This window comes from Balaenoptera musculus, chromosome 3, assembly GCF_009873245.2.
Source record: "Balaenoptera musculus isolate JJ_BM4_2016_0621 chromosome 3, mBalMus1.pri.v3, whole genome shotgun sequence".
Taxonomy (NCBI): Eukaryota; Metazoa; Chordata; class Mammalia; order Artiodactyla; family Balaenopteridae; genus Balaenoptera; species Balaenoptera musculus.
Genome location: NC_045787.1, coordinates 93267290 through 93285794, shown reverse-complemented (window position 1 = coordinate 93285794; position 18505 = coordinate 93267290). Strand labels below are relative to the sequence as shown.

The window sequence follows — 18505 nt, the reverse complement described above, 5'->3', positions numbered from 1 at the left end:
CAGGTAGGGCCTGTGACATTCTCATCTGTTTACCCCAGTATGCCTTATGAATATTAAATTTTTCTCTATGTGTGGCAAGTGAAAAAGATTGGGAAACTCTACCTTAGATAGTTGCCCCTCGGGTTATATGAAACTAAGTCAGTGGCCAGAGATACTCCACCACTCATTAAATTCAGGATTAGTGGAGAAGTAGTCATATTAATTTCCACCTTGTGGGAGAAAGAAAACAGGTGTTGAGGAAGTAAATTTCTTTGTCCAACTAAAAAAAGTTTCTTGATGGTAATTGTTTTGTTTTACCCCAGGGTTCAAGCTCACATTAAAAGTCCTACCTACCAATAGGTGGATGGACTAAAGCCACGGAGCAAGGATGAGACGAAGGAAGCTTTGAAGTAAATGTAGACAGTATCCCTTAAATATATGAAAATTCCCAGATTGTTTGCCTCTTGAAGTTTTAGTTTTACTAATATTAATGACTTGCATTTCCATAGTGCATTTTACTATATAAAGATCCCTCACATATGTCATCTCATACAGTATTAATCACAGCCCTGTTGGCTAGTCGTGAGTTGTTATTACTCACTTTTTAGTGGTGAGGATGTTCATGCCTGGAGAGGTTAGATGTCTTGGCTGCAAAGTTAACAGTATCTCCTATTGAAAGCAGCCATCCGCAGTGGTGACAGTTTTCAGCCCACGGTGAGACTGAGTTGGAATCAATAGCCAAAAGTTTATGTATTTTCAAAGCAAGTCTAGGATTAAATTTTCTTAAATTAACATTTTGTAACTTAAGTAACAATTCAAGTTACTCTTGATTTTAGTTGAACTTAACAGGTTTCTAACTACTATTTTGACTCCTTAGCCTTATTGATCCAAGTAATTATATTTTGAATCCTTAGATGAGTTAATCCAAATATAAAGTACAGATTGTAAGTATCTTCATATTTTAAACAATTAAAAATATACTTAAATCATATTTACACTATTTGTTTCTTTCCCTAAAGAGTTATTAACATAGAAAAAGATAAACACAATCATTTCTACAACCAAAAAAGTGACTTCAGAATTGAACATAGTATGCTGGAAGAATTGGAAAATAAATTGATTAACAGCCGGAAAACAGACAGTAAGTTGAGTTCTTGATGAACAAAACCTGAGATATAAAGTTATAGTTTTGCCCTGTGCTTTGTCTTTGTTCATTGACTGTGTTATTTTCTCTTTCAAGATACTTTCTAGCTGGTAATGAGTTTATCTTTTAGGGATATGTATTTATTTTTTCGGGTCACTATTTAGTTATTCTGACTGGATTGTTTTCTGTGTATATTTCTTTAATTTTAATAGGAAAAAGAGGGTTTTGTTTTCTGGTTGTCAAATCAATTAATGCTATTAAATTTTTTTAAAGTAAAAGGAAATTGATTCCTGGGCTGTCTGATCTCAGCTCATCACCACGATCTTACTGACTGAGCCCCGGACTAAGTAAGCATCAACAGATTCAGAACCTGTACTTAGTGGTATGAAGTGGTCAAGTCACATAATTGCTTAAACTGGAGTTTACGTGTCTGTGATATAAAACCTACCATTTCTACCATAGTAGAGCTGTCTGTGCATCTGATGAAATAATATATAAGAAAGTGCCTTAGAGGTTGTACAGTGAATATGTTCTGTTGTTTGTTGTGAATATTAATCATTGTTAACAGCGTACTAAATGTTGGCCTAAAAAAGAATTCTACAAGAATACTTTGTTTCCTTGTAGAGTAGATTTTATATGCTGCAAAGTCCTTATGTTATAATAAAAACATCTTAGCTTTGATTAAAGGAAAAATAATGGTTATCAACCCACTAAGCTTTATAAAATATTAAGACTTATTATATAGAGATTATACTGCTCATGGGACTCCCTTATAGTCAATTAAAAGAATATTTTAATAAGTTTTTCCTTTCAGAATGTAAGATTGCGCTATTTTAAAAAGTCATCTTTTGTGAGATAGTGGCAAGAATCATTCTCCCTCTTGTGTTGGAATGATAAGACATAACATAGATGCCAAATTTCCATTTCTCCTCTTTGATTCATAAAGGAATCTAAACATCCCTTGTTTAATATTTCTTAATGTCCCTCAGTTCTTTTACAGACAACAGCAAGGCTGATCTTTCTGTCTGTCAGTCATGCCATTAAGTAGAGTGTCTCCATTCTGTGCATTTTAAGTTATTTGATTTTCCCCCTTTTAAGGCAACTTTATTTTTATCATTTTATTTCCCTTCTACAATTTTGCCTCTTCTTTATTCACACTTTGTGTTTATCTTATCTAGGAGAAAAATGAATGCACTGTGTTAGTATAAGGATGTAGAAATTTCCCCTTCACATATTACAGCTCAGGAGTACTAAATACATATTCCTTACATCACATATCATGCCACAATTTTAGCCTGAATTTGTGTAATATTGTACTTGAATGGTTTGCCTACAGTGCAGAATGTCAGTTCCAAATGAATTAATAAAAGATTATTTGCCCGGACTTCCCTGGTGGCGTGGTGGTTAAGAATCCACCTGCTGGGCTTCCCTGGTGGCGCAGTGGTTGAGAATCTGCCTGCCAATGCAGGGGACACGGGTTCGAGCCCTGGTCTGGGAAGATCCCACATGCCGCGGAGCAGCGGGGCCCGTGAGCCACAATTACTGAGCCTGCGCGTCTGGAGCCTGTGCTCTGCAACAAGAGAGGCCGCGATAGTGAGAGGCCCGCGCACCGCGATGAAGAGTGGCCCCCGTTTGCCACAACTAGAGAAAGCCCTTGCACAGAAACGAAGACCCAACACAGCCATAAAAATAAATAAATAAATAACTAAATAAATTTAAAAAAAAAAATTAAAAAAGAATCCGCCTGCCAATGCAGGGGACACACACGGGTTTGAGCCCTGGTCCGGGAAGATCCCGCATGCCACAGAGCAACTGAGCCCGTGCACCGCAACTACTGAGCCTGTGCTCTAGAGCCCACAAGCCACAACTACCGAAGCTCGCGCACAGCAAATAAGACCCAACGCGGCCAAAAAAATAAATTAATTAATTAATAAATTAAAAAAATAAAAAGATCATTTGCCCTATAGCGGTATCACTGTAGCTGATCAAACTATGGCAAAAATAAAACAACAAAAAACACTTTCCTGATTACTTTAGTAGGGAAGTTTCTTGACCTAAAGTTTCAACAGTAAGACTCTATAAAATACATTGGATAAAGTTTCTACTTTTATGGAACGCTTGCATTTAATAAAAAATAGAACAAGCCAAAGTCACATACACATATTTGAGGTTTGTTTTGAATATTAGCACTGGCTTCAGGCCTAAAGGTAAACTTTTTAAAAAATAATTGCTTTTAAGGACTTTTGAACAGAGCCTTTTGGTGCTTCATGTTCATTTGTGGAAAAGTTGCAAAAAAATAAGGGGGGTGCATAAGTAAAATACCCAAAGATGATAAAATATTATTATTATATGAATATGTATATGAATGTGAATATTTGACTTTAGCTTAATAATTTAAGTAAATATTAAAGTAAGATTACAACTTCAGAAAGAAAATACGAAAGAAGAATCCAGTCTTCCTGCTGCTGATACGGAACATCTGAAAATGGCTTTGAGACCCTCTTCTGTTCTTCAGGCTCTTATTGTGGGCCTAACACTTTACTTCAGACTGGTCCTTTGGCTGAGCTTGGCAACATGTAGCATACATACCAGTAAATGGCACCTGAGACATCTCCTCAAGGCCATGACTGTGACACCAGTGGGTATCACCAGCCCCATCTTAGAGGATGTGGTTAGATGAAGTTAATTCTCACTAGGAAGTTTGTCAGTATTCATAGAATTAATATTGGTTAGACAGTTTTAATATTCCAACAATAGTTGAGGTCAAAATCTATGTCCATAAATTATAACAAATTAAAAGAGAAAGAGAAAAACTGTTAAAGAACAAAACATGACTAAACCTATGCTACTGATCCATGTATTTGAGTGTCCAATAACTCAGTCTCTAGAGTTTAAAAAAATATTTCCAAGGACATTTCCGTGGCACAGGTTATAGTAAGATTTAGCCTATTGTGCTTTAAAACATTAGAGGAAATTGAGAGATGCTTTAGTTAGAGCAAGAGTTTGTTCAGGCTGTATTGACACTTATAAATAACCATCTTTTGTTCATTATTTAATTGCTCTTCACTATCATTTACTAAATGGTGGTGATCAGTCTTGTGTGAAGAATCCTGAACCACATTTGTCATAGAGTTATTTTAAAGTACATACTTCTCCCTTACAGGAGTAAAAATCCAGCAACAATTGGCCAAAATACACAACAATGTAAAGAAACTTCAGCATCAGTTAAAAGATGTGAAGCCTACACCTGACTGTAAGTAAATTTAGATTTTATATTTTTTCTTATGTATTAGTTTTTACTTTTGTTCATTAGAAAAGTTTATACTTTTCTAGTAAGAGTTTTTCTATTTGGCATTAATGGAGGAGCTAAGCCCTACTTTTTGGTTAGGGATTAATAAGGATACATCAGAAAACTGTAGTATCTGGTGTTTATGTATTTTTTTTATCTTTAAGATGCTATCAAACCCTTACAAATTATGAAGTAGACAGAACAGATAATAGTGTCACATACAGGATGAAGAATCTGTGGTATGCAAAGATTCAGAGTCAGCTGATGAAGAGGAAAAAAAGACTGATTTCTTGATTCTTAGCCTAGTGTTTTCCCATCATTTGCTTTTTGAAATTATTGCCTTTCAGAGGCATTTCAAATACCTAAGGGAATGGCTAAGTAGTATTGGGGCAAATTCTAGTCATTTGTGAAAAACAAAATTGTATCCTTACCTCCTTGCTTAAGCCAACATTCATTCCTGAGAGATCAGAGCAATACAGTAAAGTGCTCAAGTTGTATGGACCTAAGAATCAGACACATGTTGGGTCAAATCCTTGAACTAGCAGTTAAGTGATTTTAGGCAAGTTACCTGATCTCTTTGAGCTTTCATTTACTTAGCTCTAACATGGAGATAATCATACAACCTAACTCATAGAGTTGTTGCAGGAATGAAGTGAGACAATGCACATAAAGCATTTATGCACTGCTTATAACATAGTAAGCAATAAAAAATAGTAAATATAATTATTATTTATTAAATTAATACATGAAACCATTAAAATATTAGAAAGGAACATGGGTTAATATTTTTGTAATTGTATTATAATTTATAAGAATGACAAAGATCAGAAACCATAAAGAAAAAAGTGGACATAATTGACTATTAAAAAATACCTTGGGGGCTTCCCTGGTGGCGCAGTGGTTGAGAATCTGCCTGCCAATGCAGGGGACACGGGTTCGAGCCCTGGTCTGGGAGGATCCCACATGCCGCGGAGCAGCTGGGCCCGTGAGCCACAACTACTGAGCCTGCACGACTGGAGCCTGTGCTCCGCAACAAGAGAGGCCGCAATAGTGAGAGGCCCGCGCACCGCGATGAAGAGTGGCCCCCGCTTGCCACAACTAGAGAAAGCCCTCGCACAGAAACGAAGACCCAACACAGCCAAAAATAAAATAAATAAATAAATTAAAAAATACCTCAAACCCATAAGCAAAGTTGAAATACAAATTAGGAAAATATTAGCAGTATATATGTAACTTAAAAAGCTAATATCCATAATGTGTAAAGAGTGCCTACAAATTAGAGCAACAGAAAAATGGGCAAAGATTGTAAGTTGCATATTATAGCAAAAGAAACATAAAACACATGTGAAAAAGTGCTCAGGCTTATTAAGTATTATAAAAATATCAATTAAATCAATGACAGTAAATTTTTGTTTATTTTTGAACTGGCTAGAATTACGTGGGAAGGAGCACTCCCAAGAACTGTAAAGAGATAGAGCCTCTTTGAAGGACAGTGTGACAGTATTTAGCATACTGTAAAGTGGGCATACCTTTTTGATTTAGCATTTAAGGTTATCAATTATCCCCTAAAAGTATTTATTTGAGGGGGCAGGGATAGACTGAGAGTTTGGGATTGACATGTACACACTGCTATGTTTAAAACAGATAGCCAACAAGGACCTACTGTATAGCACAGGGAACTCTGCTCGATATTCTATAATAACCTAAATGGGAAAAGAATTTGAGAAAGAATAGATACATGTATATGTATAACTGAATCACCTTGCTGTATACCTGAAACTAGCACAACATTGTTAATCAACTATACTCTGATATAAAATAAAAATTAAAAATAAAATAAAAATATTTATTTGAGCATGCAAAAATGTGTATGCAAAGATAGTTACTACAGCATTGCATCTATTTAAAGGTTCATCAGTTGGAGAATTAATTAAATGAATTAGGGTAGCATTAGACAATGAAATACCATGTAGCCATAAAAAGAATGAAGTAGCCATATGTATATTGATATGGAAAATTAACTACAACATTTTGTTAAAGAAAAAGTGCATGTCACAAAAAAATATATGTGGTATAAAACATTTTTTTGGAAAACATAATATTTAAGATATGTGCATAGGAAAAAATCTGTAATCAAAAAACTGCAATCATAAAAATTCTTTTTTTTAAATTAAAAAAAAATTTTTTTTTAATCAGTCATCAGTTTTATACACATCATTGTATACATGTCAATCCCAATCTCCCAATTCAGCACACCACCATCCCCACCCCACCGCGGTTTTCCCCCCTTGGTGTCCATACGTTTGTTCTCTACATCTGTGTCTCAACTTCTGCCCTGCAAACCGGTTCATCTGTACCATTTTTCTAGGTTCCACATACATGCGTTAATATACGATATTTGTTTTTCTCTTTCAGACTTACCTCACTCTGTATGACAGTCTCTAGATCCATCCATGTCTCAACAAATGACCCAATTTCGTTCCTTTTTATGGCTGAGTAATATTCCATTGTATATATGTACCACATCTTCTTTATCCATTCGTCTGTCGATGGGCATTTAGGTTGCTTCCATGACCTGGCTATTGTAAATAGTGCTGCAATGAACATTGGGGTGCATGTGTCGTTTTGAATTACGGTTTTCTCTGGGTATGTGCCGAGTAGTGGGATTGCTGGATCATATGGTAATTCTATTTTTAGTTTTTTAAGGAACCTCCGTATTGTTCTCCATAGTGGTTGTATCAATTTACATTTCCACCAACAGTGCAAGAGGGTTCCCTTTTCTCCACACCCTCTCCAGCATTTGTTGTTTGTAGATTTTCTGATGATGCCCGTTCTAACTGGTGTGAGGTGATACCTCATTGTAGTTTTGATTTGCATTTCTCTAATAATTAGTGATGTTGAGCATCTTTTCATGTGCTTCTTGGCCATCTGTGTGTCTTCTTTGGAGAAATGTCTATTTAGGTCTTCTGCCCATTTTTGGATTGGGTTGTTTGTTTCTTTAATATTGAGCTGCATGAGCTGTTTATATATTTTGGAGATTAATCCTTTGTCCGTTGATTCGTTTGCAAATATTCTCTCCCATTCTGAGGGTTGTCTTTTCGTCTTGTTTATGGTTTCCTTTGCTGTGCAAAAGCTTTGAAGTTTCATTAGGTCCCATTTGTTTATTTTTGTTTTTATTTCCATTACTCTAGGAGGTGGATCAAAAAAGATCTTGCTGTGATTTATGTCAAAGAGTGTTCTTCCTATGTTTTCCTCTAAGAGTTTTATAGTGTCCGGTCTTACATTTAGGTCTCGAATCCATTTTGAGTTTATTTTTGTGTATGGTGTTAGGGAATATTCTAATTTCATTCTTTTACATGTAGCTGTCCAGTTTTCCCAGCACCACTTATTGAAGAGACTGTCTTTTCTCCATTGTATATCTTTGCCTCCTTTGTCATAGATTAGTTGACCATAGGTATGTGGGTTTATCTCTGGGCTTTCTGTCTTGTTCCATTGATCTATGTTTCTGTTTTTGTGCCAGTACCATATTGCCTTGATTACTGTACACATTAAAAGCACATTTTTTTCTTATCCTTTAGGCTAAGAAATGTTTTTAAATTAAGGGAACATTCTAATTTTCTAACTAATTTTTAATTCTTAGTCATAATAAAATATGACATAACATAATTTTTCCTTTTTTTTTTTACAGTTGTTGAAAAGCTCAGAGAAATGATGGAAGAAATTGAAAATGCAATTAACACTTTTAAGGAAGAGCGGAGGTTGATGTATGTTTTAAATACATTTTAATATACAATTATTTACCTTTTTTTCAATAACTCTTTACTAGGTTGTTGTATGTAAACTATTTTATTGTTATGTATTTAATACTAGTCTTACACAAAGGCAATATAAAACTTCTTTTGCTTTAGGTTTTAGACTGCTTTTCATGTTTGAAGTGAATTTTCATTTATATTTGGACACTATAAAATCTCAAATAAGAATTTGAAAGATTGTTTTTTCTCTGAGGAAACTCTTTTAAGGCTTAGATTTATAAACGTTAATAATGTAAGGTGGAGAAGATGACATCAAAAGAGTTGGGAATAATAAAATTTGAAGAAAAATGAAGGGTTAATATGGATTGGTTTGTATCTTATTTTTCAAACTTTATTTTTAAAATTTTAGCTATGAAGAGCTTATTAAAGAAGAGAAAACAACTAATAATGAGTTGTGTGCCATATCAAGAAAAATTGACACATGGGCTTTGGATAATTCAGAAACAGAGAAAACTTTCAGAGCAATGTCGAGCAAAGTTCCTGTGGACAAAGTAACACCAAGTACTCTTCCAGAAGAAGTGGTAGAGTTTGAAAAATTCCTTCAGCAAGCAGGAGGGCGACAAGGGGGCTGGGATGATTATGATCACCAGAACTTTGTAAAGGTGAGAAACAAGCATAAAGGGAAGCCAGCATTTATGGGAGAAGTTCTTGAACACCTTCCTGGAAGAACACAGGATGAAGTTCGACAGCATGAGAAATGGTATCAAAAATTTCTGGCCCTAGAAGAAAGGAAAAAAGAGGTAATAACAATTATAATAGCTATTATTTGTTGTATATTTTTGTGTTCTAGGACTGTGCTAAACTCTTTAACATGTATTATTAACTTTACAACAACCCCATGAGGTATGTTACAGTTTTTCCCGCCATCTTATAGAGGGTGAAACTGAGGCATTGAGAAGTGAAGTCATTTTAGTGGAACTATAGTTGGACATCCTCAACATCCAGCATATCTACTCCAGTAAATAATACAGTGGGTCAGAAAACATCTGACAGTGGGCAACACCCTCTGTGTCCACTAGAAGTGTGGGAAATGCAGATTTACCCGGGCTTTTGATAAAAGTCATCTTACCAGCAAAGGACACATTATTTTCAACAGAAAATAAAGAGGCAGTAGAAAGAAAACTCTTTGACTCAAAAGTTTCTTTTAGTTTTGGCACTTCAGCCTCATTGTTTATTTTAAAAGACTCAAAATTTTGGCAACTCCAGAGTAAAGGGGTAACTCTTAATTGCAGCAAATACCTAAAAAGTTCCATTTTCACAAAAATATTATTCTGGCTCTGGTTTAGATCAGGATTTCTCAACATTGGCATTGTTGACCATTTGGGCTGGATTATTCTTTGCTCTGGGGGCTGTCCTGTGCATTGTAGGATGGCTAGCAGCATCCTTGACCTCCACCCATTAGATGCTGGTAGCACCCCCTGAATTGTGATTATCAAAAATATTTCCAGACATTACCAGATGTCCCCTGGAGGGTAAAAATTGCCCCTGGTCAAGAACCATGGGTTTAGATAGTCTAAGTCTGAGTCACTTTTTTGTAGACTTCAGCTAGATAAACTTTAACTCGATTGGTTTAACAAGAAAGGTATGACAATTCAACAAACAACATACCTAAGGAGCGTTAAAGAAATATTTGATTCCACGTGTAGTCTAAAGTTTTAGAAGAAATAGCTGGCATTTGTTGTTGCAGTTGTTTCTGTCCAAAATAAGTTGAATGTTCGTAAGGTTGAGACTTGAAACTTTAAGAAAAACTTTGAAACATAAGTCATTTTTAAAAACTCAAAATAACAAGCAATTAAGAATTATTTGGGATTTCTTTTCTCCAGGCAGGATACTGAAAACTTGAGGTCCACAGGCCAGCAGAGTGGTCTGTGGACCAGCGAAGTCAGCATCACCTGGGAACTTGTTAGAATTTAGCAGGCCCCAACCCCAGACCTAATCTCAGCTCTGGGGGCGGGGCCCCAAAATCTGTGTTTAAACAAGTACTCTAGGTTATTCTGTTAACAAGCTAAAGTTTGAGAACCACCTCTCTAGGGAAAAGGAACAGACACACTGCTTCTTGTAATGAAGGTAAACCACCTGGATTCCAGCTTTCTCTTCTTATTCCCAGCCACTCTGTTTCCTGATATCTGATGATTGATTGGCTGTAGGGGTGAGGTAAGAGGGGGTGTGAAGGTGGAGGTGTCATTTACTGAAGTAGGACATGGTGGAAGAGAAGAGGGAAGTTTGGGGGTACAGCATCAGGAATGCAGTTTCAAATCTGTTGAGTTTAAAATGTTGAGTAGGAAATTTACCATTTTTATCTCCCACTTCCTTTAATATATCCTGTATTTTGCCTAAATGAACACACTTATTTTCAGACATTCCATGAACTTTCTGGCCCAACTACCCTTGCTTATCTTGTTCTCACTTTTTGGAACCTCCTTCTTTCTTCCCCCTTCCACTATCAACCTACCCAAATCTGCCCAGATCAGATGCTGCTTCCTTTCTGCCCACTCAAACATAAATAGTCCGCTCAGAATTTCACTAGTACTTGTTTATACGTCTTGTGTGATGTGCGATGGCACATTCTGTATTCTAGTATTTATGTACATATCTCACCTCGAGCAATGCTGCTCAAACGTGGTGCATGGACTGGATGTTAGTTTGCAAACTATTCTGGTCTTCAATGAGTTATCATGATTGCATGAGAATCAGCTACCCAGTAAGCACACTATTTAGTTCAGGTGACTGCTTTTTCATAGAAAACTTTCTCATTGAGGAAGCAGTACACTGATTTACATTCTGGCATGAATTCCTGATATTGTCGTGGACCAGTACTTTGAGTAGCACTATACTAGATGGCATTTGGTATTGTTTTAATCATCTATGGTTCCCGTCACATTGTCTTGCATATAGTACACATAGCATAAGGATTTATTTAATGAAAATGAATGATATACCATAAGGAAAGATGAGGAAATGATTTCCCAACTTGAGGGGAAAGTAATTCAGTGGATGTTTCCTTTATGGCATAGAGAAGGCTGCTAGAATTTTAAATAATCTTTACATACCATATATAAAGATCTGAAGCTATTTTACCTTTTACTTTTTTTTTTTTTAACACTTATGAAGCACTATGTGCCAGGCATTTACTCATTTAAACTTCACAATAACCCTATTTGAGAAGTGCTGCCTACCACTTACAGATGAACAAAATGAGGACAGAGACATTTAGTGACTTGTCCAAGGTTACACCTAGTAAATGGCAAAACCAGGATTTGGTCCCAGATATCTGGCTTCAGAGCACATAACTCTCAACTACCCCACTTTTAATTCCTCTTCTGATATTTGACCAGAGATAGGTCACTCAGAAAGGATTCTAATCCTAGAAAGAGGATTTGGAAGCAGAAGTGAAATGATCAGAGGAAAGGGATGTTTCCCCTGAACACAAATGAAGGAGGTAAAGGGGAGGAGGATACTTCATGAGGTGTTGTCCTTGTGCACCTGGGGATTAAAAGAGGAAGAGAAAGGCCGATGGAATAGCCATTATTCAGAGTTTTAAAAGATACATTAAATTTTTTACAAACAGAAGTAGAAAAAACCTGCGTTGGTTTAAAAAAACACTTTTAAAACCTAAGCAACTAGCATCCTGCATCACTATTGTAGAAAGAAAGATGGATTTGAGGTTGTATTTTAAAATGTTTTTGGCGGGAATTTTCTGGCAGTCCAGTGGTTAGGACTCAGCTCTTTCACTGCCGGGGCCCAGGTTCGATCACTGGTTGGGGAACTAAGATACCGTATGCTGCGCAGTGTGGCCAAATAAAAAAATAAAATAAAAAATAAAATGCTTTTGGCTATTAAAAATATTTTTTCTTACTATGTTTTAACCATTTAGTCTATTCAGAATTGGAAAACCAAAAAGCAGCAAAAAAAGGAGGAAATTTTCAAGTTAAAGGAAAAAGCAGAGAACATACCAATGCTTTTTCATAATAAACAGGAAGATAATCAAAAGCAAAAAGAAGAACAAAGAAAGAAGCAGAAATTGGCAGTTGAAGCTTGGAAAAAACAGAAAAGTGTAGAAATGTCAATGAAATATGCTTCCCAGTTAAAAGAAGAGGAAGAGAAGGAGAAAAAGCAGCAGAAAGAACGTCAACGCCAATGTAAACTAAAATTGCTGCTAGAAACTTATACCCAGCAGAAGAAAGAACAGGAAGAATTTTTGAGACTTGAAAAGGAGATTAGGGAAAAGACAGAAAAGGTAAAAAAAAGAAAAACCGCTGCTGATGAAATTTCCAGGTTTCAAGAAAGAGTGAGTAAATACATTTCCTAAATAATTTTTCAGTGATACACATGGAGGTATTACTTCCAGGTTCAGTTCAGCAAAAATTAATTGAGTCCTTATATATCTGGCCTGGACCTAGCATTAGTACACCAAAATGAGTGGGCCACGCTCCCTGCTTTCTAGTAGATTATAGTCTACTGGGAAAGACTGGTGTGCAAATAGAGGACTTCAGTATAATATGGTAAACAGTGTGGTGACTGAGGTGTGGACAGAGAACTTTCGGAGGTGGATGTGCAAGGAGGAAAGCTTACCATAACTGTGAGTGTGAGACAGAAGGTGATACTTGAGTTGAGTCTTGGAAGAGAAGAAAGGGGAAGGAAAGGGGAGATCTTTCTTAGTAGAGTGAACATGAATGGGCAGCTTGGAGGAGTGTAACAGAGTAGTTTGTGGGGGAAACTGTAAACACTTCAGTATTTTTAGGGCATCATCTGGGAGATGGGAACCAGCAGGAGACAAGTCTGGAAAGGTAGCGACAGGCCAGGCCATGAATGTCTTGTTTTCTCTGCCAAACTGGCTGGCTTTTCCCCATAGGTGATTTGCTTACTAGTTCACTGTCCATCTCCTTACCATAATGTAAGCTCCATGAAGGCAGAGGTTTTGCCCTTTTTGTTCATCCTTTACCCTAGGGTCTAGCACATTATAGATACTCAACATATACTTAAAGGAATCAAGGTTATGGCTGAGAGGGAGGATTATAGGTGATTTTAAACAAATGTATATAAGAAAAATCCTAATCAAAGAAAGAAGTTGCAATCTTATTATCAGACAGGGTGGAATTCAGTCCAAATGTATTAAAAAAGACAAGGAAGGGTACTTTAAAATGAAGAAGAGTACAAATGAGAGGTAAGTGTTATGAATTGTTATATGCATCAGAATACATAGGAACAACCCTCACAAAGCAAAAAATAAGGGAAATACAAAGAAAAATAATAGAAAAAAACACATTACTAGTGGGATTTCTTTTGGTTCATATATAAAAATCTCCCTAAATAACAAAAGATCCACTCCCCAAAAAGGCAAGCAGGTCACATAATTAAAGGCTTAGAAAAAAAAGAAAACCTGTTATACAGAAAATATATGAGAGGTCTAAAACCAGACATATCTGTATTGATAAGTGAAAATAGGCTAACTCACCCATTAAAAGAAAGGAAGTTTTAGACTGAGCCATAAAATAAAACAAGAAACACCTAAAAGAAGGTGATTCAGAAAGGATGTGATGTATTATATTTATATTCAGAAAATAAAGCTCTTAGCTTTTTTTGGATAAAGTTGATATTAAAGGAGTATTGCTACTTAAGGTAATTTAATTTTACTTTAAACTTTATTAAAGTTTACTTTAATAAACTTTGAAACAAATTCTAACTAATTTTAATTTCTTAATGTTATCTTTTTTGTTGGTATATGTCTTTTAGGATTTACATAAACTTGAATTGAAAATTCTAGATAGACAATCAAAGGAAGATGAAAAGGCAGAAAAACAAAGAAAACTGGCAAAATTAAAAGAAAAGGTACTCAGTACTGAGGTTAATTTATTTTCATTGTTATTATCCTAATTCATTGATTTGTAAGGATACAAACATAAAATCCATTTTCTTTTTATCTATCTCCTTTATTTCATACTTATTTATTTACATATTACAAAAAATAACTTGGTACAACTTAAGCAGCTGTTGTTTGAATTCTACCATTTCACATTATAAGCACCTCATTTTCTTTTACCCTAAATTCCTTCTCTCTTCCTACTCTTCATTCTTTTCTTCATTCTTCCTATGTGAGCCTATATTTTAGACCTATAGCAGCTATGAGCATTGTTTAATTTCATTGGTGATAAAGATACTGGTGACTCTCATGGATAAAACAAAGGACTTACTGGTGTTTATTTATCTTAAATTTATTGTCTGGCTATATCACTATCATACTTTGCTGCATTACATTTCCCTCATGATAGAAATAGAAAAAAATACAACAGTGGAAGTAGAATAAAATAATTGAACTAGAAAAAAAACCTAAATTAACACTTTATTAATAGATTGATATAATCCAAATTTTATTTTAGCTATATGAGCACAATTATAAGTTTACTGAAACGGTTTTATTTCTGTCTAGCGAATATCAAGTATTTTCCTTAAAACTGCTTTCTTTCCTTAAAACTAAGTATCTTACAAGTACAAACTTAATAGTTCATATAAATTAACTGGCACTCATTTTACTTCTGATTACAGGTTGAAAACAACATTAGTAGAGATCCCTCTAGACTTTACAAACCTACCAAAGGTTGGGAAGAACGGACCAAAAAGATAGGACCAACAGGCTCTGGGCCACTTCTACATATCCCACATAGGTAAAAAGGAGTTAGAATGGGTGTTCACTCTATAATAATTTAATAAACTGCATATAAATTGTATATATTTTATGCAGTTTATGTATGTATATTGTATTTTATAATAAAAAGTTGATAAAACAAATCTATATACTTTTTTAAAGTTAACATTTAATCAGGACTTTAAAAAAATATCCTATATATTTGTAATTGCTCTTTTCTTCTTCTCCTTAGGGCTATTCCAACCTGGAGACAAGGAGTTTAGAGAAGAATATGGGATTATGAAATTGGCATTCAGTTGATGAGAACGTTAGCATATTCCGTTACAGGAGAGAGTGACTAACTGTGTTCTTGAAATATTACTAGCCTAGTCAGATTGATTATTGTGTTGCATGTGAATTGGCAGGTAGTAAGTTCATGAGGCATTGTCATTAGTATTTCCTGTTTATACTAAGAGGGTAATTAATGTGTAAGTTGGCCTATTATTGATGTAAAAGTTCCTTGAATAAGTCTATGGTAGAAACAGTATTTCATTTAAATACTTAGAACATTTGAAAGATACTTTGTTTTTGTCATGGCATAGCAAAATAGAGGCAATCTTAGAGTAACATTTTTAAACCAAAATTGTAAGATTTATAACTTGGAGCTAAATTAACTTGAGTAACAAAAATGTAAATTTTTTTTTTTTTTTGAGTTATGAAATAAGTTGGTACTTTTTCTAAGTTTAACAAATTGGTAATTTGTCAGTTACCACATTTTTGTGTACCAAATATTTTGTATTTGTTTGAAGCATGCTTTGTTTTATATAGAGAATATTTATTTTAAAAATATGCCTCTCATCTCATATATACCCTATTATTTGTATTATTGATATTTAATCTTTTTGGTTTCCTTTAGCTATTCCAAATCTCCTTTCAGCCTTTCTGGACTCCACACATTTATAAAATCTTGTGTCTTTCACATCTTCTTGGCTGATGCAGTTTTCTTTTCTGCTTTGTTTGCCTCAAAATATGAAAATCTTCTGTTTTGAAACATCATCTGAAATAAGCTGGCTTTAGAATACTATGATTTCTCTTAGTGGTATTTAAAATGTTTTAAAATTGCTAGACTAATATATTTGGTCAAAAGAGTTAATTTTAAAATTTCCAAACTTCTGTAAATGAAAACACAATTTAACTTAATTTGACTCAACTTTTCCTGTTAAAAAAATCTTAGTTCCTAACTTTAATTAGTTCCCATCTTATAAGAAAGGCATCATATACATAAGAAATATAGAAACTCATTTCTTATAACTTTTATATTAGAGTATCTTTAATTGTAATTTGATACATTTAGGTCAAATGACTCAGAAATTTACTATGAGTAGTAGTCAAAACCTTTTCTTATTTCAAAGTTAATATTCAAAGTAGATGGCCTCCAAATTTTGGAAACTGAATTCTGATTATACAATTATTGGTGCAAAGTGAGAGAATTAATATAAAACATCCTCAATCAGGAATGCCCATTTTATTTATTGTACTTGTTCTCCTTAACTTTTTAAAATGATTTGAGGCAGTTTAGAAATAAACGAACAGGACAAGGGAATTTAAAAACAGAATTGAACAGCGACAAGATACAGAAAAGTAAAGGTTTCTTATACATTACTTTCTAATGTGTTCCTTTTTGTTGTACACAAATACAGCTTTTAGTTTCCTGCATCTAAGGTAAGCTTACTGGGTGATATGGTTCTTATAGCTTTTTGTTTTATTTTTTGTTTTTTTTTTTTAAATAAAAGTAAGTATGGAAGTATTTTGAAGAAACTAGTCCTTCTAACTGAATCTGTTGATAAATGAGGAATTTATCATATGGATCCTTTGTATAAAGGACGTAGAATAAACATAATTAATAATGTCTTCAGTTACAGGCTCATAGAAGATATGTCAAATAAACATTTCTTATACCAGATTAAACAATATATTAATAAGAAATTTAGAAAAAAACACTAAAGGAAAAATGTTATAAAGCACCCATAATTCCACTACCCTAAGGTAATTTCTTCCAAAAATACACCTACATATTTTAAATAGGTAGTCTTAGAATACATTTTAGATATTACACTGTAATCGCTTAACATTACATCACATATTTTTCTATGTTTCTGTATAGTTCAAACATTATCATTTAATGGATAAATAGTATTCAATTTTATAGATACTCTATCATTCCAATACTTTGAAGACTTGTGCTATTTACACTTCTTAACTAATAATGTAGAGTGACATTTTATGTAGGGGGTTAGATTCTGTCACATGTATGTCAAAAATCTTGTATGGTCAGAATCACCCATGAAAAGGTGGGTGATTACTTACCTAGGAGGTATATTATCTCTCAATGAGTCCACCATAGAAGTATTTCCTCCAGATTTGGATCAGATTAGTGGTTCTTGGGCTGAGAATCAGATGAAATATTGGCTTCCCTTTAAGAGCCAGGTTGAATAGGATTGTCTTTCTGAGCTTATATAGAATGTGCATAATTGATTCTAGTTAAGTTATATGTGTGTGATGTAATTTCACTTTGAACATCTTCAGACATTTTGTGGTGTATATGTGTAAGTGAGAGAGAAAGATCTTCATTGTAATAATGGAGTGAAAACTCCTCTGAACTGGGCACACCTAAAGGGCAAGGACTGTTGGCCTCTGTGTTTGTAGGGAAGCACCAAGGACAGCCCTCTGCCCCTACCTGGCAGTTGTTAATGCAATATTTGTTAAAGACATGCAGAAGTACCTGTGAATAATTAGTTACTAGTACCTAACATTATGCAAGGTGCTTTGGATTGGTGAATTAGGATAACTCCAGCCCACATGGTATGTTTTTTAAGAAATACATTTTCTAAGAAAGCTAACAATTGAAATTATGCCCAAAATTCTATTGGTTGATTGTAAGAACCAAGTTCAGGCCTGATCCTTGCGTGGAATTTTTTCCCCCAAGACTGAATCGTAAACTTTTAAAGGGAAGAATATATGGTTGAAGCAACTTAAATACCTCTTTTTGAAGAAGAAAAAAAAAAGCTAGAAGCCTATGTTATTTCATTTTTTAGCATATGCGTAGAGAACACGTTGCGCTTATTTTCCGTCGCAAATTGATCCAACATTGATGCTGGATGACACATTGACTCAAGGAGTAAAATCTTTGTCCCGTGAAAGCAAATGATACAAACCCTCGCATGCGAGTGAACAGGGTGTGTGTGTGTGTGTGTGTGTGTGTGTGCGCACGCGCGCGCAATTCCTGGTATTCTATAGGACTAGGAACGTCTCTGAACTTTTGTAACATCGATAATTATTTAATAAGCATTTGGTTATCCCCATAACCAAATAATTTGATTTGTAGATTGAGTTTCTCCATCCATTCAGCTTAAAACTGTGGCCTTCCAAAAATGAGTCTGTTGGCAAATTTATACTGGCCCGTCTCTGTTTTCATATGTACCATCTTCATGTTCTTTAGGGCATTACTTTTCTCAAAGCGAACTTGAAGCTACTGACCTTGCACTTCCTCCCAAATATCGAAGATAAAAGTTCTGGAAGGATTTGTGGATTTGTGGGCTGATTTTTACAAGGCTTGCGAGGTGTTTCCAAACCTTTGGAGCTTAGAGTAGAAAAGGCGG

The 18505-nt window shown here is 34.7% G+C and overlaps 1 protein-coding gene across 1 annotated transcript in view; it reads left to right on the top strand.

Annotated features, from left to right (window-relative positions):
* CCDC112 (coiled-coil domain containing 112) overlaps nucleotides 1-15829 on the top strand; it is a 31473-nt gene extending 15644 nt beyond the window's left edge. The window contains exons 3-10 of the mRNA XM_036849344.1: nucleotides 999-1120; nucleotides 4287-4376; nucleotides 8101-8176; nucleotides 8574-8964; nucleotides 12099-12512; nucleotides 13958-14053; nucleotides 14768-14886; nucleotides 15100-15829. Coding sequence (XP_036705239.1) covers nucleotides 999-1120; nucleotides 4287-4376; nucleotides 8101-8176; nucleotides 8574-8964; nucleotides 12099-12512; nucleotides 13958-14053; nucleotides 14768-14886; nucleotides 15100-15130 — 1339 coding nt within the window. The 3' untranslated portion in view covers nucleotides 15131-15829. The remainder of the gene's footprint in view (nucleotides 1-998; nucleotides 1121-4286; nucleotides 4377-8100; nucleotides 8177-8573; nucleotides 8965-12098; nucleotides 12513-13957; nucleotides 14054-14767; nucleotides 14887-15099) is intronic.
* The last annotated feature ends 2676 nt before the right edge of the window (nucleotides 15830-18505 follow it).